A 24,555-nucleotide genomic window follows, 5' to 3' on the forward strand; every position below is an offset into this window, starting at 1 on the left:
CAGAGCCGATGGCAATGTTGATGCACTAAACACATTATAATATATTGATTTAATGTAAGGCATATAGTGATTTACAACAACTCAGAGCAAGCTAACAAGCAAAATAAATATTTATGCTGTTATTGCTATAAAAAAATAACAATAACAGCAAAAATATTACTGAAAGATAATGGTAGGCTTTATAAAAAACAAGAAGTGAGAATTGGCCATTTTGAAATATGTCTTTAAAACCATGCTGACCTTAAATCTTAAAAACATTTTTTGTAGTGAGGTATGTTGGCTCCAGTAGGCCCAGAGACCGTCCCAAAGACCTGGCCCATAGTACAGACCTGCAGCATGTTCAGTGAGAATGAACACTCACATTTAGAGCCATCATGGAGGAGGAGCTGACTCCTTGTGATCACAGTCCAGAGGAGAGGGGAGTTTGAGCACAGACCAGGGTGAGTGTGATCACAGACCAGAGAGGAGGGGAGTTTGAGCACAGACCAGGGTGACTGTGATCACCGACCAGAGGGGAGGGGAGCATTACAAAACAACAACAATCAACAAATTAATTGTATATTAAACTTGATTTGTATTGTATATTCACTGCATTAGTGTAATGGAAGCATTTAATCAGGGGTTCGCAATTCCAGCCCTGGAGGCCAGTGCGTTATCTGCAATATATGAAAGACAAATAATAAAACACATGTTGTCTTTAAAAACAATATCTAATTGCAGCATGTAAGAGTGGAAAAGTTGGAGATTGAGGACAGAGCCCTGTCTCACTGACACGACGAATGCTGGCGTGGATGTGCAGGTGCATCCAGCAGATCTCAGGATGGAGTAGCTAACTACTCCAGGAGGGCGCAAGATGATAACAATGTGTGTAGACCTAGAGGAGGCTAACATAGCTAGCGCACACATCCAGGAGCAGATTCCCTGTCATACGAATGCAAATTAATTATCTTTTTTTATTTTTATAAATAAAGACAGGTGTATTATCATTTTCCACGGTTGAGCGCTCTAGCGGTTATTGCTTAAATCTCTCATTACCCCTTTCTCTCTGAACAAACCCACAGTTCAGTAAAGACAATCAGACAGTGCAAACATTCAGGCAGACAGACAGACAGTGTTCTCTGTCAGAACATGTTTCCTTCAGAGACCGATAGTTCCTGTTTTCCCTCTTCCCTATTACTCCCTCTATCATCCTGTTTTCCTCTCCCTCCCTCTCTCCACCTGCCTCTCTCTCTCACCCTCCTCTCCAAACCTGAATGTGAAGTATGTGTGAATCTGTCCCAGCTTGTACCATGTAGCCTCTGTAGTACACTCAAGTAATCCTCACTATCTGATTGGCTGGAGAAGGGACCCCAGGGGCATACCCTGCACTCTGATTGGCCAGGGGAGCGAACATGCATGTTTGAGCAACCGCGGGCTTCTGGAATTCACTCGCTGGTAAACCAAGATAGAGAGAGAGAGACAGATAGAGAGAAACAGATAGAGAGAGTAAGAGAGAGAGAGAGATAGGCCTGGGTTATTAAAGACACGGACAGGGAGAAAAGACAAAAGGAAGACCCAAAGAGAGAGAGACAGAGCAGAAGTGAGACTCGGAGTTGGGGAATAGGCCTTGCCTCCCTTCCACACACACAGGTAGGTGCCACATACTTCTTGCATTACTAACACAGCAGGGTTGTGTGTGAGTGGTGTGTGTGCCTGCCTATGTACATACTCTACGTATGCATGCGTGTGGGTGCATGCAATCCAAGGGTGTGTGTGTGTGTGTGTGTGTGTGTGTGTGTGTTTGAGAGAGAGAGAGAGAGAGAGAGAGAGAGAGAGCAGCAGAGCATAAGCATGGACTCTTCTGTAAACACAAAACCAGCTGAAAAATGAGAGCTTTCATAATTACTACGGGCGGCCTGTAGCGTAGTGGTTAAGGTGCATGACTGGGACCGGTGTAGCCACAATAAGATCTGCACCGCCGTTGGGCCCTTGAGCAGGGCCCTTAACCCTGCATTGCTCCAGGGGAGGATTGTCTCCTGCATAGTCAAATCAACTGTATGTCTCTCTGGATGAAGCCAATAATGTAATGTAATGTAATGTATAGTATAGCTGCCTATAAAGCTGACTCGGCATGCAAAGAGCAGGACTACCTGTCAGTCACTGCACACGCTCAGCGTTCAGCTAATCAGCAGTGTGTTGTGTGTTCAGTCACTGCACACACTCTCAGTGTTCAGCTAATCAGCAGCCTGCTGTGTGTTCAGTCACTGCACACACTCTCAGTGTTCAGCTAATCAGCAGCATATTGTGTGTTCAGTCACTGCACACACTCTCAGTGTTCAGCTAACCAGCAGTGTGTTGTGTGTTCAGTCACTGGATAGTTGCCTTGTTCAATGTGCAAATGCATGTACTTCATTTATGAATACAAGTGAGCCAGTTGCTTGTGACAGCCATAACACCCCCAGTGCCATGTTTCACAGATGGTTGTGTTGAATCTTGGTGAGTTTCTTTTGGCCCCACACTTTTTTCTAGCGCTCACTCTGGTAAAAGATAATCTTGGTCTAATCTGTAGACAAGACCTTTTTGCATGCTCGTGAAGGCACCTCTTAGCAAACTGTAATCTGACCACCCTGTTATTGCAGCTAAGTAGTGGTTTGCATCTTGTAATGTTGCCTGTGTAGTTCTGTTTGTGACATCTCCATACCTGTTTCCTGATGACTGCTTCTGATTGAAGGGTTTGGGGGTTTTTTTCATTATGCTGAGAATTCTTTGTTCATCCACTGTAGAGGTCTTCCTTGGCCTACCAGGGCCTTTGGGATTACGTCTCAACCATTTGACTTTGCTAAGACTAAGGTTTGGCCTATATCGCCAACCCTTAGGCCTCTTATTGCTCAGCCTAATAATGGCTTGACTTCCATTGGCACAACATTGTTCTTCATTGGTCTATACTTTCACCAAAGGAGCAATTGAACACACCTGACAAATCTGAAACTCTAGAGACGCCATTTGACCCAAAATGTTATAGTGCCCTGAAATGGGGAGATTATATATAAACAGTGCTGTAATTTCTACAGACACCAAAATGTATAAAATACCCTTTTTTCCAAAGCTGAGAATCTGCACTTTAACAAGATGTGAATTGTTTGATTGCTAATCTAAAATTGTGCAGTACAGAGCCAGGAAGAAAATCTTTGTCCCAAACATTATGAGGCTCACGTACATGCACTTGCACACACAGATACATGTTCATGCATAGTGCACACATGGACATGTGCACAAGTGTACGCACACGTGCACTCCCAATCAAACGCACAGATAGGCACACGCATATTGACTCACGCACAAAAGGAAGTTTTGCGTCTGAGCCAGTTTAAAAGACTGACTTTCGTCATTTTATTCCTCTCCAGAACCTGTCCTGGGCCTGGCCTGGGTTTGACCCGTGCCTGAGCTGACCCAGTACCCCTCAGGCATGAACAACCGCTCCATAGCCTGGTGGCTCAGACAGATTGGCCTCCCTCAGTACACCAAGACCCTGGAGGGACAGTACTATGGCCTGGAGGTCTGTCCATCTGTCCATCTGTCTGCCTGTCTGTCCTTCAATCGGAAGTTTTATAACATACCATGACATAATGACAAAAACAGGCCATGCTGCCCAGCGATTCTCACCTTTTTCCTTTTTCGACCACTAAAGTGTACCTAATGCTTAGTTTACCTAAAAGCTAGAGAGTACCTGGTACCTTATCAAGCCGTTTCAAGTGTGTGTGTGTGTGTGTCTCCACAGGGTATGTTATATGTGACAGATGGGGACCTCAAGGAGGCAGGAGTGGATGATCCTGATCATAGAGAAACCATCATGATCCAACTGAAACGACAACAGCAGAGACAGAACCCCACCTCAGGTACACACACACACACACACACACACACACACACACACAGGTCGGCGGTTCGATCCCCGGTGTAGAGATCTGCGCAGCTGTTGGGCCCTTGAGCAAGGCCCTTAACCCTGCTTTGCTCCAGGGGAGGATTGTCTCCTGCTTGGTCTAATCAACTGTACGTCGCTCTGGATAAGAGCGTCTGCCAAATGCCAATAATGTAATGTGATGAGAGGACAGGAGTGGTATTTAGAACTGTACAGTTACTGGTTCATACTAATACGGTAAACGGTTAAGTTATTTACCGGTTCTTTCCATGACACAACACAATAGCATTTACACCCTGAGCAAACAGACATTCAGGATTTAAATGACAATGGCTTTGACTCGCTACGTTCAGGAACAATTTCCATGTCAGGAGATGGATTTTAAAAAATGTGAAGATTTAAAACACAGCTTACTCGCATCGTTCAAACAGTGTGAACTCACCAACCCAAGCAGGCACCTGAACCCCGGACCCTCAGACTGCTCTACCGACTGAGCTGTCCACTCTGGGGGAGTGTCTGGTTGAGACGATCAGTCAGATCCATTTTGGGACATCTTCATCAATTCCAGAAACCACTGGCAGTGTCGTGTACACTCAGTGAGCACTTTATTAGGTATTATTAGACTTAGTTTTCTGCTGCTGCAGCCTATCCACTTAAGAGGTTTGACGCATTGTGGGTTCAGAGATGCTCTTCTGCATACCACTGTTCTAATGTGTGGTTATTTGCTCGGCCCTTCTCAGCCCACAGAACTGGTGCTCACTGGATGTTTTTTGTTTTTAGCACAATTCTCTGCAAACTCTAGTGACTGTGGTGTGTGAAAATCCCAGGAGATCAGCAGTTCCTGTGATGCTCAAACCACCCTGTCTGGCACCAACAATGATTCCACAGTCACTTAGATAAAAACTTTTCCCCATTCTGATGGTTGACGTGAACATTAACTGAAGCTCCTGACCCGTATGCATGATTGTATGCATTGAACTGCTGTCACACGATTGGCTGATTAGATAATCGCATCGAGGTGTAGATATGTTCCTGTCAGTGTTTTCAGTGAGTGCATATTTACAGTAATATGGCATTATATTTCGTAATATGTCACATGTAATATCACGATGGCACAATCATCCTGGAGTATTTAGAGCAAGCGCAACTCAACTCCTCGTCCTGCGGGCCATAGCGTCTGCTGGTATTTGCTCCTACCATGCATGACACCACCTGATTTCACTACTTATTTTACCTGCTTGCTTCAGATAATAAGCTAATTAGTGAAATCAGGTGGTGTAGTGTATGGCTGAAGCCATACCAGTAGGTACTTCAGCCTGCAGGATGTGGAGTTGAGTAGTGCTGATTCAGAGCAAGCTTAGGGTCTTCACTGACATACTGTTATGACCTGGTCTAGGGTCAGGCCGTGACAGGGTAAATAACAGGGAAATGGAGTGTAGAATGGGGGAGGGGGAATGAAAGGAACCCTGCAGACCGATGAGTAACTCCAGTCCTGTCTGCCTGAACAAATCTAAATAACCCTCAGCTAGTCTTCGTAGGTTCACCGGGGTCGAAGTGGCGTGTAGCCAACCCCCAATGGAGGGCAAGTCTCATCCCAGGATAACCTTCAAAAAAAATAATAATTAAGGAAAAATAACAAAGAAAAGTAACAAACAGTGTCCCGTTGGAAGGATGCAACCAGAGTCACTGTACGGCGAGCAGAAGGGCAAATCAAAGGCACAGTCAGGGTTGAGCACGAGTGAGGCACTGGGGCGAACAGATCAAAAAGGGCTAGGCAAAAGTCAGAGTCGAAAGCAAACAAGGCAATGGTCATACACAAACTCCAAACAGCAAACAAAGCAAAAGGGCTAGGCAGGAGTCGTAGGTCAAACACAAATACGGTCATACACAAGTCAAGTTGAAGCAATCACTATTCCACAGTCTCACACACAAAGGTTCGCTGAACTAGTTGACCCCGATTGGTAGGATTGGCGGCCTTTTTCAAAGGAACAAACCAGAAATTGCCTATCTGTGACGAACTGGAAGTAAAACAAAGATATAAATGCAAAGATACAAATGCAAATACAAACGCTTACGACAGAGGTCGTAACACATACACACTGGGGAATATGGTTGTGAGGCTGGGAGATTCTAAACTCTATTCACAGTACAGAGGACTGACTGTAATTCTGCAGGAAAGACTTGCAAACTTGCAGAGTATAAGCTGGATGCTCTACTGACTGAGTTACTCAGGAGTCTGATTGATATCAGGAGTCAGTCGGATCCACAGTTGGACATGTATGAAGCATTTGTTGCATCTGTCCAGGCATTTGTTGCATCCTCTCGGGCCAAGAACTGCTGGTTTTCCCCCTTCCCTTTACCTGGGAGTCAGGTGTGAAGCCAGTCTGGCCAATCAGTAGCACTAATTGTTCAATTACTTAACTGGAAGCAAAGGAAACCAGGGCTGGATGAAAAGTCCAGGGCTAGATTTGATTATCCCTGCCATGTTGACACCCTGTACATGCTAGATTTGATGACTTTGTCGGCCAATGGTAATGCGTCTGACTCCAGATCAGACGGGTGTGTGTTAAAGTCACGCCAAGGTCTTTTTTCCAAAAGCAGAGAATTTCAGAGCTGCAGTGGTGTAGGTTAGAACTATTTCTGCTTATAAATGGTGCCTTGAAAGCTTGACCATCAAAATGAAGGGTGATTATGCTGAGAGGATGAAACACTTCCATGAAACAAAGGAACTGCATCCACAGTATACCTAGATGAAACTGATCTGACATTGGCTCAGGCAGTAAGAGCAGTCGTCTGGCGGTCGGAGGGTTGCCGGTTCGATCCCCCACCCGGGCTGTGTCGAAGTGTCCCTGAGCAAGACACCTAACCCCTAAATGCTCCTGATGAGCTGGTCGGTGCCTTGCATGGCAGCCAATTGCCGTTGGTGTGTGAGTGTGTGTATGAATGGGTGAATGAGAAGCATCAATTGTACAGCGCTATATAAATGCTAACCATTTACCATTACCATTTGATCCTTCAGGATTTAAATCTCACAGGCTTCCTCCTTTTCTTGCTGTTTGACAAATAGTAGAGTAGCCTATGTGATATTCTCAAGAGTGATATCCATGTCAGAAGATGGATCAACAAATAAGAATGTGTGACTTTTCACAAAGGAAACTAGTGTTTCAACATTTAAAGTGCCAGTTCACCCAAAAATGAAGCTATGCTTCCACTTCTACCCGGAGTACTATCTATCCATCAACACTGTTTCAGTGAAATTTGAGAAGTTTACTCGACATCCGCTGCAGCTCATACTGATACAATGGACCTCAGTGGGACAAAGGCTTTGTGGTGCACAGATAATTCCCATCTCAGTTGATGACCTACCTTGGAGAGGGAGAGGGTAAGTTGTGTAGGTTAAAGAAGAAATTGCATCAGGTTAAACTGATTTACTGCCTTAAAAGCAATATGTGTATCAGGGCAAAGGGCCTTTGTGCAATGAGGCAGACTTTTCACAGAGCATCAGTCTGATTTACCCAGGAGCTTTTGCGATTCTGACCTCAGCTCTTGTGTTTTGACCACTAGGGGGCAGTGTGGCAGCCAAGTGACCTGGAAGTAGCTTCTGTGGCTCAAAAGCTGGCGCCTAGGCTGGAAGCAGTATATGTGATTGACCTCTGACCCCTACTCTTTTCACGACCTCCAGGGGGCAGTGCCGTGACCTCAGCCAGGGTGACCCGGAAGTATTCGCTGGGCTCCTCCCTGGACATGATGAAGCCAAGCCGGAGGCTGTCGGGGGGGACGGGAGTGGACCTGTTTCGGCAGAGCATACTGCCCCGTTTGAAGCGCAGGGACCGCATGACCCTCTCCTCCTCCTGCTCCCAGCTCAGCCCCCTGCAGGAGGTACTGGCGCCTCCTTCACCCGGCCCGGAACACAGCCACCGTCCCCAGCCTGCCGCCTCCTACCACAAGGAGCAACACAGGTACAGTAGTGCTCCTCAACTCCATCAAGCCTCCCTGTCCCGTCATTCACTGTACTTACCTGACCGATAGGTCACTGTACTTACCTGTACTATAGATCACGGTACTTACATGTACCATAGATCACTGTATTTACCTGACCGATAGGTCACTGTACTTACATGTACTATAGGTCACTGTATTTACATGTACCATAGATCACTGCACTTACCTGACTGATAGGTCACTGTACTTACCTGTACTATAGATCACTATAATTACATGTACTATAGATCACTGTACTTACCTGTACTATAGATCACTGTACTTACATGTACTACAGATCACTGTACTTACCTGGCCGATAGGTCACTGTACTTACCTGTACTATAGATCACTGTACTTACATGTACTATAGGTCACTGTACTTACCTGACCGATAGGTCACTGTACTTACCTCTACTATAGATCACTATAATTACATGCACTATAGATCACTGTATTTACCTGTACTATAGATCACTGTACTTACATGTACTATAGGTCACTGTACTTACCTGACCAATAGGTCACTGTACTTACCTGTACTATCACTGTACTTACATGTACTATGGGTCACTGTACTTACCTGTGCTATAGATCACTGCACTTACCTGGACTATAGGTCACTGTACTAACCTGGTATACAGGCACAATGCTTGCCTGTCCTACAAGTCAGAGCACTCACCTGTCATGTTAGTCACTGTACTTACCTGCAACACTGATACACAGATCACGATACTTTGCTGTCCTACAGGTCACCACACCTCACTCTTCATATCCACTGTACTTACCTGGCCGATAGGCCACTGTGCTTCCGCTGCATTATAATCACCCATTCATGTGCTGCATAGGTAAGACACCCAACATACCATGCACACACACTTACATAAACAAACATGCACACACCTAAGCACATACACATACACATACACACTCTCTCACACATACATACACACTCTCACACATGCACACACACACACACCCACATACATACACTCATACACACACACACACATACACACACACATACACACATACACTTCTCTGATGGAGTGTTCAGCCTCCCACCAGTGTCCGGACCTGCAGGGGTAATATTATTGAGATGATGTCATGAGAAAGAATCATCTCCATCCCATGATGCCGCGGGAATAAATACCAGGAAACAGGAACTGGCGTAGACGTTCCCACGAGAACCGAAAGCATTTAATACCCCTCCCAATGAAGCAGGTACTGCAAGTCCACCAATTATATCTGTCTCAACATGTGCGAGAGAAAAGCCCATAAACCCACACAGCTTCAGCAATGATTAACGTCAGCCACGCGGACCAGATGCTGGAACAGCAGAAGGGACTCGCCCAAAAAAAACTGAAGGGAGGGAGTATTTGTTTGCATCACATCAATTCAGCACACATAGCACATGGGCCGAACACCACAGACACAAGTTTGCTATTATCGGTTATTCATGGTCGAGGGAATTATGTGAGAGAACTATATTTTTCAAAACTCACAGCAAATAATAGACTAGCCTTTCAGATAACATCATGTTGAGAGATGATAAAGGAGAGCGAATACATTTCATTTGTTTATTTTTAACCATTACGAGGTGAATCTTTGTCAGCTAAGCACCTCACCGCACCGATGAAACAGAAACACATACCAAAATATTACTGCACGGCTGGTTAGAAATCTAGCCGCATAAGTATTATGGAAAGCATTTATTTCAAGAGCTGGCCCTTCAGTTGCAGTTTATTAATAATTTGATGATTCATGCTGTCAGTTACCTTTATAATCTTAGTGGAGTTTGCACAGTCTCCCCGTGTTGGAATTTGCACGTTCTTTCCATGTTTACATGTTCTCCCTGTGTTCGTGGGCTTACTCCAGGTACTCTGGTTTCCTCCCACACTGAAATGCATGTCAGGTTAGGCGTGCTCCTGCCGTTGCCCTTGACCAAGGCACTGGCCTCAGAACTGGAGTTGGTCCCCGGGTACTGCACTATGGCTGCCCACAGCTCCTAAGTAACTAGGACAAATTACCCTGCAGGGTTTAATAAGGTATATCTATCTGATCTAAACCTGTTTGTCAGCATAGGAAGAGAGTGACCGTAGATTTTGGCCGTGCGGATTCAGGTTATTGCCCTTAGCAACCACTCTATTGCCCTTAGCAACTACTATATTCTCTCTCGCTCTCTCGCTCTCTCTCTATCTCTTTTCCACTCTCTCACTCTGTCTCTCTTTTGCTCTCTTTCTCCTACTCTCATTCACTTTCCCTCTCTCTGCCCCCCCCCCCTCCTCTATCTCTCTCTCACACACACACACACACACACATACACACATATACACACACGCACAGCATTCCCTTATTGCAGTGCCTTGGGCTGGGTGTGGCAACCTGGAATGTTCCACTATCAGTCCAGAGGCCAGTGAAATATGTGAAGCCCACTGAGCGGAACAGGAGGTTACTGTTCATTTTTAACGGTGGCATGGGGCGGACATTTTCAATATGAAATGTTATGGCATGAAGTCAGTCTATATTCACCACTTACACTAACTGTGATTAGAACTGCACGTGCATGGCACTTTTATTGCTGTTGTTTTTGATCATACTGTTCATTAGGCCAACTACTGCATGGTGGTAGCAGTAGTAATAATAATAGCAGTCGTGATATTATTATGGTTAGGTTATTCATCGTATTATGGTTTATTTTGAAACTGATGTTAAGACAATATTGAACGAGTCATGCAATTATTAATAGGCTATTCGACCTATTAACAATAATATATGATTATTATTATTATTATTATTATTATTATTATTATTAATAAACATTTATTTCGGAAATAAAGGTAATCATTACACCTGAGCTAGTACCAGGTGCAAATATGAACAGCAAATACGTACAGCAATCTTCTGAGTCTGAGAGAAAACGCGAAGTTTATTGTGTCACCTTTTATTGATTTTATATTCAACCAATATAATTAAGGGGATTTAAAGAACTTTGAACCCCAGCTCTCCGGCGAGTCAGGTTCGGGCCAGGAATATGCATGCCAGGTAGATACAGTAAGCCTGACGCAGTCGGGGTAATTCTACTGTTCTCTGGTCCTGCTAATATTGTATCAGAACAGAGCAGGTTAGAAATTCCTGTCTGTGGGTTTATTGGATTTAGTCGTAGACTGTTCATTAAACTGTTCAAAAACATAACTCCTGTAGAAATAAATGCCCCTCCGTGGTCCACTGCAAATGGTACAGCCTTGGAAAGGTACACTTTGTATTGTGCAATGCCCGAGATAATAGTAAAAAAAACTGTGTTTGTACGAGTTTGTTTCAGATAGCCACTGTAGTAGGGGAGGGGTGCGAAATGACGAATCAAATAGGCAAAAGGCAGCCAATCCCGACTTTTGGTTAGCGTTTGCAGTTTTCGCTTTCATGTCCCCGGACAGTGTTTAACAAACTTTTTTCATCTGGAGGAATTTGTCAGACGGTAGCCTGTGTACGCAGCGAACGGGGAGCAAGCGAGGAATCCGCGGAATGCCGTAGATAGCGCTAACTTGTGCTCCGAGGCGTGGAAAATGGATTCCAAAAACTTGTAAGGACAAGTTAAAAAAAAAAACTGCAACGTGTTTTAGGAGGTGAGAGGCTACGGCGGATGGATTTAAACTCCCATTTTGTTTTGGATTTCTACACTGGACGTCGCTGTACCGAACGACAAACCGAATATGTTACGGCATTAAGACAGGGGAGCGCTCGAGGCGTACAGGTAAGCTACGGTACGCTGGTGGACTTCGCCGTACCGTTGCCGATTCCAGGTTAGCCAATATTCTGTGCCAACTGTCCCTGTCACGACCAGCCTCTTGGACGATCAAACTTAGTTTACACGGGAAACGCTGATAGAACAACGAAGCATATATATATATTTTTAATCGTCATTGTCAATAGCTATCTATATCGTTATCAATACGTTTTATCTGAGATACCCTAAATGTGCTAAAGTCGGTTTACTGTGAATAACATGACAATAAGCAGTAGGCTACAGGACTGAAGCTGTGAACATTTAGTTAAATTTGAAATATACTGTGCCATGCTGAAAATATGTAGACATGCATTATTTAACGGACATGCATAGCCTATTTTTAAAATCAGACACCGGCCGTAATGTGCACATTCGTGTGTAACGTGAAGAAAAAATATATAATATTCTAGTATACTTTCAGTAGGCTACATCCTGTTTTCGTAAGGTAGGAAACGCAGGTATCGATTCATCACCTGAATGTTATTCCTTTCGTTCAAAACAACTTACTAAGATTGAGAAGTCATCTTATGTAACATGAATGCACATAGCTACTTTTGCAATAGTTATTTTGTAAGAAACCGATTTGGATTCCGCAGTACAGTTGCCTAATTTGTTTCTTCTTTTCTTCTTTTTTGCGTCATAACTGGACAGCCCCTGTCCCGGCACGTTTTAAAGGGCTGTATCCAAACATTTGTCTAAAGCCATGCGTAAATGCGTGTAATGCGTATTGTGTGTCCTAGCGGATACACATATTATGTAATTCGGTTGGGATACCCATACGTTTGGGGCTGGACCGCGTGTATGTTTGGAGGGAGATGAGGAGGCATGTCACCCCCAATAGTTTTATAATAAGTAGCCTAATTTCTAGACTAGATATAGTAGGCTACGCTTGTGAGACTTGATGTTTCATTACCCGAGAAGGTGGTCTAACAGTGTGTCACCCCCAAAATTGAAATACAACACATACGCCTGTACGGACCCTATATTAAAATAAATACTCTTATTTAGGCCAAAGTATGCTACAATCTTTCAATCTGGTTCACGGATCATGCCAAAAACCAGTTGCTGATCTTTTGCATTTTTATCCCAAACACCTTTGGAACGAGTCCTCAAGGATTAATTTCAGCAGTAACGCCCATGGCAATGGAAGTAACCTCCAAGGTCTTTCCCGCGGTTACGCAGTATGTTTGCGGTGACGCACAGAACAATGGCTTCCTCTCTGTTGGACCAGGAAGGATGTGGCTATTAAAAGGCAACATATCGGCCATTAACTCTGGATTTTGGCAGCGCCTTCATCCTGCCCGTGTCCCTGACAACTCCAGGCGAGAACAAGAATATTGCGGGGGTCACTGCAGAAATGCCCTGTCATCAGTCCAACACAACTACAATTCAGAGCTCATGAATTGTATTAAATGTCCAGGAGGAAGTGGAACGTCAACTTAAACTTAAGCAGTTAATTTGAAAAACAACTTTTCCAAGTTGCCAACAGAACAATGTTTTTGAAGAGCGTGGCAGCGGTTCATTCTTGGTCACGTGTGAACCGCTTTGACTTCTTACCTGTATAAAACAGTTCGGTTTAGTAGTCAACTCCGACTCCCCACATATAATCACGTTTAAAAAAAAAAAAAACTCGTGACATTTAAATAGTCTTGCTTAACAATTTACATTTAACCAAGTCCTCATTATTTCATATATAACTTTCTTTTGGCCCTATAGCCCTTTAGACATTTCAAGTTTGTTTCCAAGGTGGGAATTTTAAAGCTCTCGATTGGCGCATAGGCCTACTCGGTGTGGGCGTGTGCAGTGACGCGTTCTACAGTTGAAATTTGGCCAGCGGGTGAACAACGGTCAGAGTGTCAAACACACAAGGATGGGTTCAATGAGCAGGCCTAGCCCCTGTGTCAGTGCTTGTCCTAACAGTGTCTTATACAGAGCCATCGTGCTTTCTGAAATCCCCTATCTAAAGGTCTATCAAAGGGTTAAGATATCGCTCCAAACCCCTGTTTGCTGTGTGTATTCTCAATTAAACGCACGTGTGTTTCTCAACAGCAAACTCTAGTCAGTAATGCTACAAGCTACTCCAATGCTTATGCAACGCCTTGTGAAAGATCATAGAGCAGCATGCAAGGGCTTGTCTGGCACAATCAGGGACAATATTTTGAGAGTTAGTCACTGGCTATAGTTCTAACTCATTACTTTTTAATTACAAACAGTACCTTAAAGAATCAGTCTTGTCCTTTGTTCAGCAATGAGCCAATCAGAGATGAATGACAAGGTCAGAGGTCATTGTGGCTCTTTTTGTCCTACTCTATTTACCTAATGTGCATCTATTGTGCTTTGATTCCAGCAAACGGAAGAGCATCGGTGTGTATTTAAGTCACCTGAAGGTAAGGGCAACCTCGTGTGTTGTTATGCATGTACAGGAAATGATGATGGCGTCAGTGGTCGTTAGTGAGGAAGTTGCATGTACATGATGTGGCCTGTAGTTTGTGTATACACCAGTATAAACTGTAGATTACATCATTTATATATTTGCAGAGACATGTTTTCAGTTTCCCGGAACAAAGAGAGTTTACAGCCGCCCTGTATCAGCACTCACTGTCAGACTACAATTCTATCAGTTAACATTAGAGCTAGAGCAAGATATACTGCACATTCATACTGTGTGCGTTTATGTGGGGTGGGATAAACTGACCGCAGTGTGTGGTATAGGCAGATGTGTGTGGTGTACTGACTACAGTGTGTGTGGGGCAGGTGTGTGCATGTGTACTGACTGCAGTTTCTGTGGGGCAGGTGTTTGGGGGCAGGAGAGGGATGGACTCTCTGAAGAAGGAGTTAGAAGAGGAACTCAAGTTAAGCACAGAGGATCTGAGGAGCCATGCCTGGTACCACGGCCAGCTTCCCAGAGAGGTACACCTGTAACCTTCACAAGTGCACTTGTAACACGCATGTAACACTCACCTGTACACCTGTAACACACCTGTACACACATAATACTTACACCTGTAACACACCTGTACACATGTAACACTCACCAGTAACCTTCACCTGTGTACCTGTAACACACCTGTAAACATGTAATACTCATTTGTACACCTGTAATACTCACCTGTACACCTCTAGCCCTCACCTTTACAACCCTTACCTGTATCTTATCCATGTAACTTTATTAGATTAGATTAATACACCAGTAACTCTATGACATGCTTGTATCTGGTACACACCTGTAGCTCTCATATACCTGTAATTGGTGCATACCTGTTACTTTCACATAACTTCTCTCTCTCTCTCTCTCTCTCTCTCTCTCTCGCTCTCTCTCCCTCTCCCTCAGGGGACGGAGGAGTTGTTGGAGAGGGACGGGGACTTCCTGATCAGAGACTCTCTCACCAGCCCTGGGGACTATGTGCTGAGCTGTCAGTGGAGGAACGAGCCCATGCACTTCAAGATCATCCGCGTGGTGCTGCGGCCTAAGAAGGTAGCTGTTAGCTTTTATGAGCTGTTATCTTTTAGTGTATGTGTCCCAGCATGCCACTGCTGTTGCTGTGTGCATTCTCCAGACCTGGAGTCACCCTCACTCACCCCCCCTGACTCACCGAACGGCATTACCATTACCCCACACCCCACCCCAGCTCTCCAGAGGGGCCGCCGGGCGTGCCTCTGTTCGACCACGGCGGCTCGCGCTCTGACCTCTGACCTCTGGTTGCCCAGGGATACTCGCGGGAGCTGTTCCAGTTCGAGCAGGACCAGTTCGACAACGTCCCGGCGCTGGTGCGCTTCCACGTGGGGGGCCGGCGGCCCATCTCCGAGGGGTCGGGGGCCATCATCTTCCACCCCATCAACCGCACGGTGCCCCTGCGTGTCATCGGAGAGCGCCAGGCGGCCTGCGCCAGCAGCAGCAGTGACCTCTGCTGGTCGGGACCGGAACAGCAGTCACGGTCTGAGCGCAGCAAGCGACTCAGCTTTCACTCCGGCCAGATGGACTCCTTACAGGTCAACAGCAACCTGCTCAGGTTAGACACAGGTTATACTGCACACTATACTCACAAATATGCACACACATGCTCTCTCTCTCTCTCACACACACACACACACACACACATAGGCCTGCATTAACAGGCAGTGTCTGTGTATCAGGCCTGCATTAACAGACTGTGTCTGTGTGTCAGACCTGCATTAGCAGGCTGTGTGTGTCAGACCTGCATTAGCAGGCTGTGTGTGTCAGACCTGCATTAGCAGGCTGTGTGTATCAGGCCTGCATTAACAGACTGTGTGTCAGACCTGCATTAGCAGACTGTGTCTCTGTGTGCATCATGCCTGCATTAACAGGCTGTGTGTATCAGACCTGCATTAACAGGCTGTGTGTATCAGGCCTGCATTAGCAGACTGTGTCTCTGTGTGTATCAGGCCTACATTAGCAGACTGTGTCTCTGTGTGCATCATGCCTGCATTAACAGGCTATGTGTATCAGACCTGCATTAACAGGCTGTGTGTATCAGACCTGCATCAACAGACTGTGTCTCTGTGCATCAGGAACAAGGAGAAGAGTGGGAGTCACCCTGGTAACCTGGAGAACCTGGGCCGGAGACCCTCCCTGCAGACCGCCCAGTCTGATAGCAACCTGCGCTCAGGTAAACTCACCTGTGCAGGTAGAGCCAGTCTGTACACAGGTAACATAACTATCTGAGCTCAGCTAAACTCCTGTGTAGGTAACACCTGTTTGTACACAGTTAAAATATCTGTCTAAGCTCAGCTAAACTAACCTTGTAGCTAAGCTCACCTGTGCAGGTAAACTCACTTGTTTATCTAACACCGGTCTGTACACAGTTAAAATATCTGTCTAAGCTCAGCTAAACTAACCTTGTAGGTAAGCTCACCTGTGCAGGTAAACTCACTTGTTTAGGTAACACTTGTTTGTGAGCTCAGTCCCGCTCACACTCCTGTCTGACCCCCTCCAGGCACCCCCCAATCCAGCCAGTCCCCGGACCCCGGCCCCGCCCCCATCTCCCCGTTCTTCCGGACGGGCAGCGAGCCCATGCTGAGCCCGCGGACCCCCCGCCACACCCGACCCTCCAACCCAGCGGGGGGCTCCACCCTGCGCGGCTCCGACGGCCAGCTGCACCCGCGGGCCCCGCCCAAGCCGCTGCGCGTGTCCGTCGTGTTCCCCGGCTCGCCCCGGCACCAGCGCCCCCGGCAGGGCGACCCCGGCTCCATCTACGACGAGCTGGTGCCGCACGTGCCCCAGTCGCAGCCCCGCGGCCACGTGGACCGCCTCCGGGCCGAGGAGAAGTGGCAGAGCCGCGCGCGGCTGACCGAGAGCAGCTTCAGCTTCCTGGAGATGGGCGGGGCGCCCCTGCTCCCGGGGCTGGGGGAGGGGGAGGAGGAGACGCTCTTCGTCCGGCCGCAGGCGGAGACGTCCACCAGCTTCTGCCTGGACCAGTTCAGCTCGCTGCTGCTGCCCGACAACAACCGGCCCCTGGAGCCCTCGGTGCTGCTGGCCCTGAAGGAGATCTTCACCCGCAGCGACCCCAAGACCATCGCTCTGCACATGCTCAGTGTCGACTGCCAGGTACGCGCGCCGCGGAGGCCCACGTGTCCCACAATGCACGGCGGTCACAACGCTGTGCTATAACCGACCACTCTCACAAGCCGGTTCCAGGGTCCTCCACAGTTGAAAACCAGGCCCACAATTCACTGCTCTCACTAATCGGCACAACGGTCATCCACTCTTATGAGCCGTTCCCCCTGTGCATTGCTCTCAGAAACTCGTCCCACAATTCACTGCTCTCAATAATCAATCCCACATTTCACCATTCACACAATGCATTGCTCTCATGATCTACTCCCAGAATGATAAAGATTCATATGTACTCATTATGCATGAGCTGACCAACTGGTTAGGCTACAGAATCTGAGCCACAATACAGCATTCTGTCACTAGTCCTGTACCGTCTCGAGCATTAACCTGTGGGTTACCTGGCAGGTGGCCCGGATCACAGGTGTGACAGAGGACCAGAGGAGGATCATGGGAGTGAGCTCCGGGTTGGAGCTGATCACCCTGCCACACGGCCAGCAGCTGAGGCAGGACCTGCTTGAGAGGTAGTGACATCATCACCCTGCGACACAACACTGCTCACCCACCCATATCAGTAATCACCGGGCTCTTTCCGGTCACTGTCGAGTTTTGAGTTTCTTCTAGATGTGTTAAGTGGTGTGTTCAGTTTCCTGTGGTGTTAATGGGTGTGTTCAGTTTCACATAGGTGTGTTAAGCAGTGTCTTCGGTTTCTCGTAGTGTTGAGGGATGTATTGAGTTGACTGTAGTGTTAAGGCATGTGTTGAGTTTCCTGGAGTGTTAAGCAGTGTGTTGAGTCTCCTGTAGTGTTACGGGATGTGTTGAGTTTACTGTAGTGTTAAGGGGTGTGTTGAGTTTACTGTAGTGTTAAGGGGTGTGTTGATTCTCCTGTAATGTTATGGGGTGTGTAGAGTCTAATGTAGTGTTAAGCAGTGTGCTGAGCTTACTGTAGTGTTACGGGATGTGTTGAGTTTACTGTAGTGTTACGGGGTGTGTTGAGTTTACTGTAGTGTTACGGTATGTGTTGAGTCTCCTGTAGTGTTAAGGGGTGTGTTGAATCTCCTGTAGTATTAAGGGGTGTGTTGAATCTCCTGTAGTGTTACGGGATGTGTTGAGTCTCCTGTAATGTTATGGGGTGTAGAGTCTCCTGTAGTGTTAGGGGTGTGTTGAATCTCCTGTAGTGTTAAGGGGTGTGTTGAATCTCCTGTAGTGTTACGGGATGTGTTGAGTCTCCTGTAATGTTATGGGGTGTAGAGTCTCCTGTAGTGTTAAGGGGTGTAGAGTGTTAAGCAGTGTGCTGTCTCTGGCAGGCACCACCTGATCGCCCTGGGCGTGGCCGTGGACATCCTGGGCTGCACGGGGACCGTGGGCCAGCGCGCCACCGTCCTGCACAAGTTCATCCAGCTGGCCCAAGAGCTCCGCTACACCGCCAACGACCTCTTCGCCTTCTCCGCAGTGATGAAGGCCCTGGAGCTCCCACAGGTACCACAGCGAGGGCATCTTACACCCTCTCACCCTAAAACCCTCTCACATTACACCCTCTCACACTAAACACTCTCCTCCTAAACCCTCTCACCCTAAAACCCTCTCCCACCAAACCCTCTCACACTAAACCCTCTGACCCTAAAACCCTCTCCCACCAAACCTTCTCACCCTAAAACCCTCTCACACTAAACCCTCTGACCCTAAAACCCTCTCACACTAAACCCTCTTACACTAAACCCTCTGACCCTAAAACCCTCTCACACTAAACCCTCTGACCCTAAAACCCTCTTACACTAAACCCTCTCATACTAAACACTCTCAGCCTAAACCCTCTCACAATAAACCCTCTCACCCTAAATCCCTCTCACCCTAAATCCCTCTCACCCTAAATCCTTCTCACTCTAAATCCCTCTCACCCTAAATCCCTCTCACTCTAAATCCCTCTCACCCTAAATCCCTCTCACTCTAAATCCCTCTCACACTAAACCCTCTCACCCTAAATGCCTCTCACCCTCTCACCCTAAATCCCTCTCACCCTAAAACCCTCTCACTCTTAAACCCTCTCACACTAAACCCTCTCACTCTAAACCCTCTCACAGTAAACCCTCTCACACTAAACCCTCTCACTCTAAACCCTCTCACAGTAAACCCTCTCACACTAAACCCTCTCACTCTAAACCCTCTCACTCTAAACCCTCTCACACTAAACCCTCTCACACTAAACCCTCTCACACTAAAACCCTCTCACACTAAACCCTCTCACACTAAAACCCTCTCACACTAAACCCTCTCACTCTAAACCCTCTCACAGTAAACCCTCTCACACTAAAACCCTCTCACACTGAACCCTCTCAGCACACACTGGCATCGGCACACACACTGTACGCACTACCATATTCGGGTGTGTAATGCCATTTTGCACTGTGTAATGGCGAGCAGAAAGAGGTTTGAATAGGTGTGAATTGTTTGTGATTGTTAGCCAGCCTTTGCCATCTTGAATGCATATCTAGCTTCCACAGCCTCTTACCTGCACACACACTCCTACACGCAGGGTGTTTCTGGTGATACACACTCAGGTGTGTTCCAAGTGATGGTTAGACTCGGTGTGTTTCGGTGTGTTTCAGGTGATATAGACTCAGGTGTGTTACAGGTGATGGTTAGACTCGGTGTGTTTCAGGTGATACTGACTCAGGTGTGTTCCAGGTGATGGTTAGACTCAGGTGTGTTCCAGGTGATACAGACTCAGGTGTGTTCCATGTAATACACACTCAGGTGTGTTCCAGGTGATGGTTAGACTCGGTGTGTTTCAGGTGATATAGACTCAGGTGTGTTCCAGGTGATGGTTAGACCCAGGTGTGTTCCAGGTGATGGTTAGACTCAGGTGTGTTCCATGTAATACACACTCAGGTGTGTTCCAGGTGATGGTTAGACTCGGTGTGTTTCAGGTGATATAGAATCAGGTGTGTTCCAGGTGATGGTTAGACTCGGTGTGTTTCAGGTGATATAGAATCAGGTGTGTTCCAGGTGATGGTTAGACCCAGGTGTGTTCCAGGTGATGGTTAGACTCAGGTGTGTTCCAGGTGATGGTTAGACTCAGGTATGTTCCAGGTGATACAGACTCGGTTGTGTTTGTAACCAGGTGGCCAGGCTGGAGATGACATGGCGAGCCTTGAGGAGAAACCACACGGACAGTGCTGTGGCCTTTGAGAAGGTGCTCAAGCCCTTCCTGCAAGCTCTCAATGATGGAAACGGTAAGGAGAAGCCATTAAGTCTCTCAAGGTTTAATCCAATGTGTAATGTCCACATAAATGCACAATGTTCTGTGCTTCAGGTAACACACAGTGTTGCATGGCATCATCTCTGTTGTAATGTTCTGCTTTGTTTGTAATGTTGATTTACCCTGGGTAACACCCCATTTTGTGCTGAGTGACATTTTGTGGGGTGTAATGTCCTGTTTATATCTTGTTTTGTGCTTTCTAATGTCTTGTTTTCCAAGGTGTAATGTCATTTACGCTGTGTAATGTCGTTTTGCGCTGTAATGCCATTGACGCTGTGTTTTGCCCTGTGCGGTATTTTAGAAGAGGCTGCTCAAGGCCCTCTCTCCGTGCCCCACATGCTGCCCCTCTTGCGGGTGATGGAGGGCGAGGATTTGGGGGAGCACACGGAGCGGGGGTGCCAGCTGCTGCTCAACACCCTGCAGTCGGCCCGCCAGGCCGCCCTGGAGGCCCCCCAGTACCAGGCCCACGCACACGCCCTGCTCACAGGTGCCCTGAGTGCGCTCAAATACATTCAAATGCACCAGATAACACTTTACACTGCACTCAAATACATTCAAATGCACCAGACAACACTTTACACTGCGCTCAAATACATTCAAATGCACCAGATAACACTTTACAATGCACTCAAATACATTCAAATGCACCAGATAACACTTTACACTGCGCTCAAATACATTCAAATGCACCAGATAACACTTTACAATGCACTCAAATACATTCAAATGCACCAGACAACACTTTACAATGCACTCAAATACATTCAAATGCACCAGATAACACTTTACAATGCACTCAAATGCATTCAAATGCACCAGATAACACTTTACAATGCACTCGAATACATTCAAATGCACCAGATAACACTTTACAATGCACTCGAATACATTCAAATGCACCAGACACCCCAACACCGTACATACTCTCAAATGCATCCAGATGCCCCAGATACCCCAGTGCTTTACAAATATATTCAAATGCACCAGACAACACTTCACAAATGCGCTTAAATAGATTCAAATGCACCAGACACCCCAATACTTAAAAAATATGCTCAAATACATTCAAATACACCATAAAACACAAATAACATTTTACAAATGCGCTCAAATGCACCACACACCCAAATACTTTACAAATATGCTCAAATACGTTCAGATGCCCCTGACACCCCAACATTAATGATGTCTTGGTTCATCACAAATACTTACACAGTAGCCTGTACATGTTAAGAAAGATCGACCAACATAAACAAAGGAGCGCTACATGGATGAAGCTGATTGGCTTAATCACCTGTGCTTCCCCGCCGTTCGCCCCTCTCCAGCAGGCTGGGAGCCGGTGCCGGAGCTGCTGGAGGCGTTCCGCACCGAGTTCGCGCTCCGCCTCTTCTGGGGTCAATCGGGAGCAGCTGCCGAGAGGCCGGAGCGCTGGGAGAAGTTCGACAAGGTCCTCAGCGTGCTGTCGGATAAGCTGGAGCACGGAGACGCCTCCCCGGAGTCTGACCCCTGACCCCTGACCCCTGACTCCAAGCCCCGGCCCACAAGCACTGGAGCCCCAGACCGGAACTCTATACACGATTTAGGTGATGGGGGTGAGACAAACCCCCTGGAAACCTGCAGTTTCGCCTAGGACCCATGGAAACCGTTGAAAATATGATTCAGGCTCACAAGACAAATGTCCGACACGTGAGAGATGTTTCACGTGATACTGTGCCCATTATGTAATGAAACTGTTCCATTTTCCTCCTACATACATCCTGACCAAGCCCCCTCCCATACGGCTATGGATGGCTGCACTCTCAAAAGCCCCGCCCCTATCACTGTATCATATATATATTACCTTTTTTTATATAAATTTGGCATCTCCAGTCGCACCTGAATTTTAAACGTGCGATTCCCATGGCTCAGGAGAGCGTGTCAGGAGGAAGAAGAGCATTCCAGGGCCACGTTCAGCCCCGACAAAACGTGGCAAAAACGTTTTTTTTAAAACAGAAACGGTGACGCATTCAACATCCATTGCAAACCGTGGGCGGACGGACTGACTGGTTTGCTCCTATGAGTCTGAGAAGGCGTTCTTCAGCCTTTAAAGCATAGGCCTACGTCATTACCACACACTGTTGGGAGGAAACATATCGTTCAACACAGAAATCGTAGCAAAAGGTTTTTAGACTGAACGTGGCCCAGGTCAGTGTGAGAGCAGAGCCTCACCCCCTTCCTGGTGTCCTGCCGTCACGTGACCGGGAGGGAACCAACCGGGCGTCCTTAAAACGAGCGCCGCTCACAGAAGCGTCGGGACAAAAAACTCTCCAAGGGTTCTCCGATCACAGGAGGGCACGTTCTCGTAGTGCCCTCCTGCATCCAGTTCGGAAAGCAGACAGTGCTGGGCCTGGGATGTGATCGCTGTATGTACGGCCAGATGGTGAAATGAACATCCAGACCCACTCTGCCAACCGTCGCGCTCAGGCGTTTTTCGTTCAGCGTTTTATTTTTTTGACGGTAAAGGCTGTTGGCTTCGTTTCGCCCGACAGCCTTCACTTCACACGACTTTTCGCAGAGCAAACGCTCGTCAGGGCTCTCCCGAATGGTCGAAAAAAGATTTCCCCAACGCCATCCCCAGGGGCGATTTATACTCGTACTTTGACCCACACTGTCCCAGAGGCCTGCGAGACAGCGGAGTGCGTCATTCTGCTGAGTCACTCTAATATCTCTGCCCATTAAGCCTGCTCAGACCGTGTCTCATTGGTCGGAAGCATTCTTCTTTTTGGACTCGACAGGTCATTATGACCCAACGCATTACTGCAAGCACGTGAACCTCAGAGCACAGTCGCCCATCAAGCAAAGTACTGTATCGGTGAAGTCTGAGCCAAAATGGTGCCCAAACTGCTGTTTGTACAAGATATAGAGCAGGGGTGTCCAATCTTATCCAAAAACGACCAGTGTGGGTTTTTATTTCAGCCCAGCAAGATGCCAAATTCTACCTACTCAAGATTGTGGGCTCATTCTTTTTCTCCTCTTTTTTTCTTTTCTTTGGTCCTAACCCACAGACCGACAGAGGTCCGCCATCTTTAAGGACATTCCAACCTGTGAACTCCTACTTCTAGCTCCTATCATTTAAGAACTTTCTTTTGCAGGAGTATTTCTTTCCTAAAGCGTGACATAGAAATGATACCTCTCCACATCTGTCAGGCATCTGCCATCGAGCTGACGTTTGCAGGAGTGAGGGCATTCCATTTGCCTAATTCACATTCTCTCCATTTCCCTGCCTTAAATTTTTTCTTTCTTTTTTCTTTCATCTTTTCCTAGCTTCTCCCAATCGGTGGAGCTAGGGGCAACAAAGGAGGGGGGAGGGGGGGGGGAAGAAAAATAAGGGATTGGAATGAGCCCCATGATTAGTTGAATTGGTTGAATCCGGTGTTATAGTGCTGGACCCACACTGGCCCTTTTCTGTTAAGATTGGACACCCCTGCTATAGAATCAGTCATTGAGAGCCAAGAACTGCTGGCTTCCCAACCCTCCTTTTACCTGGGAGTCCAGAGTGAAGACAGTAGCACTAATTGTCAGGGGGCTAGATTTGAATATCCATGATGTGGAGCAAGGCTGCTCAACCCTAATTTTGCGGATATGATTCTACCAATCTCTAGCTGCTGAATGAGTGAAAACCTGCAGGATGGTAGAACTCCAGGAACAGGGTTGGGAACTGGCCGTATAGAGTGGGGGTGTCCAATCTCATGGGGAACTGGCTGGTGTGGGTGCAGGTGTTTAGCCCAGCCCTATGACACCAGCCCTTTTTGGATAAGATTTGGCACTCTGTCCCCCTGCTGCAATACTCATAAGTGCCACTAGGGGTCTCACAAGAGGTCATATTTTCGACATTGTAAAATGTTTCTACTGTAATGATTTTGACCCTATTGTAACAGTGTCTGGATGGATTTCCATCACCTATTTTTTAGTTTACATTTTAACAAAATGAATGTTTTTAAATAAATGAATAAAAACTACTGGAACATTCAAGTGTTTTCATTGGACTCATTTTTATGTGGAAAAAAAACCCCTGGTTTGAC

The 24,555-nt window shown here is 46.8% G+C and overlaps 1 protein-coding gene across 5 annotated transcripts; it reads left to right on the plus strand.

Moving 5' to 3' along the window:
* The first annotated feature begins 1,463 nt into the window (after positions 1 to 1,463).
* Positions 1,464 to 23,262, plus strand: sh2d3a (SH2 domain containing 3A). 5 transcript variants are annotated; one of them, XM_061233314.1, is made up of 16 exons: positions 1,464 to 1,629; positions 3,384 to 3,535; positions 3,758 to 3,875; positions 7,581 to 7,817; positions 12,109 to 12,121; positions 14,011 to 14,050; positions 14,457 to 14,573; positions 14,995 to 15,138; positions 15,372 to 15,673; positions 16,194 to 16,291; positions 16,619 to 17,229; positions 17,644 to 17,759; positions 18,543 to 18,714; positions 20,357 to 20,468; positions 20,796 to 20,981; positions 21,820 to 23,262. In XM_061233314.1, exons 2-16 carry the CDS (start codon positions 3,446 to 3,448, stop codon positions 22,002 to 22,004), a joined length of 2,541 nt encoding a protein of 846 aa, XP_061089298.1. In that variant the 5' UTR covers positions 1,464 to 1,629; positions 3,384 to 3,445; the 3' UTR covers positions 22,005 to 23,262. The 5 variants fall into 5 exon arrangements, with proteins under 5 accessions (XP_061089298.1, XP_061089295.1, XP_061089294.1 ...); XM_061233311.1 differs by lacking the exons at positions 1,464 to 1,629; positions 3,384 to 3,535; positions 3,758 to 3,875; positions 7,581 to 7,817; positions 12,109 to 12,121 and adding an exon at positions 11,197 to 11,640; XM_061233310.1 differs by lacking the exons at positions 1,464 to 1,629; positions 3,384 to 3,535; positions 3,758 to 3,875; positions 7,581 to 7,817; positions 12,109 to 12,121 and adding an exon at positions 11,197 to 11,630.
* Positions 23,263 to 24,555: the final 1,293 nt, after the last annotated feature.

This window comes from Conger conger, chromosome 2, assembly GCF_963514075.1.
Source record: "Conger conger chromosome 2, fConCon1.1, whole genome shotgun sequence".
Classification (NCBI taxonomy): domain Eukaryota; kingdom Metazoa; phylum Chordata; class Actinopteri; order Anguilliformes; family Congridae; genus Conger; species Conger conger.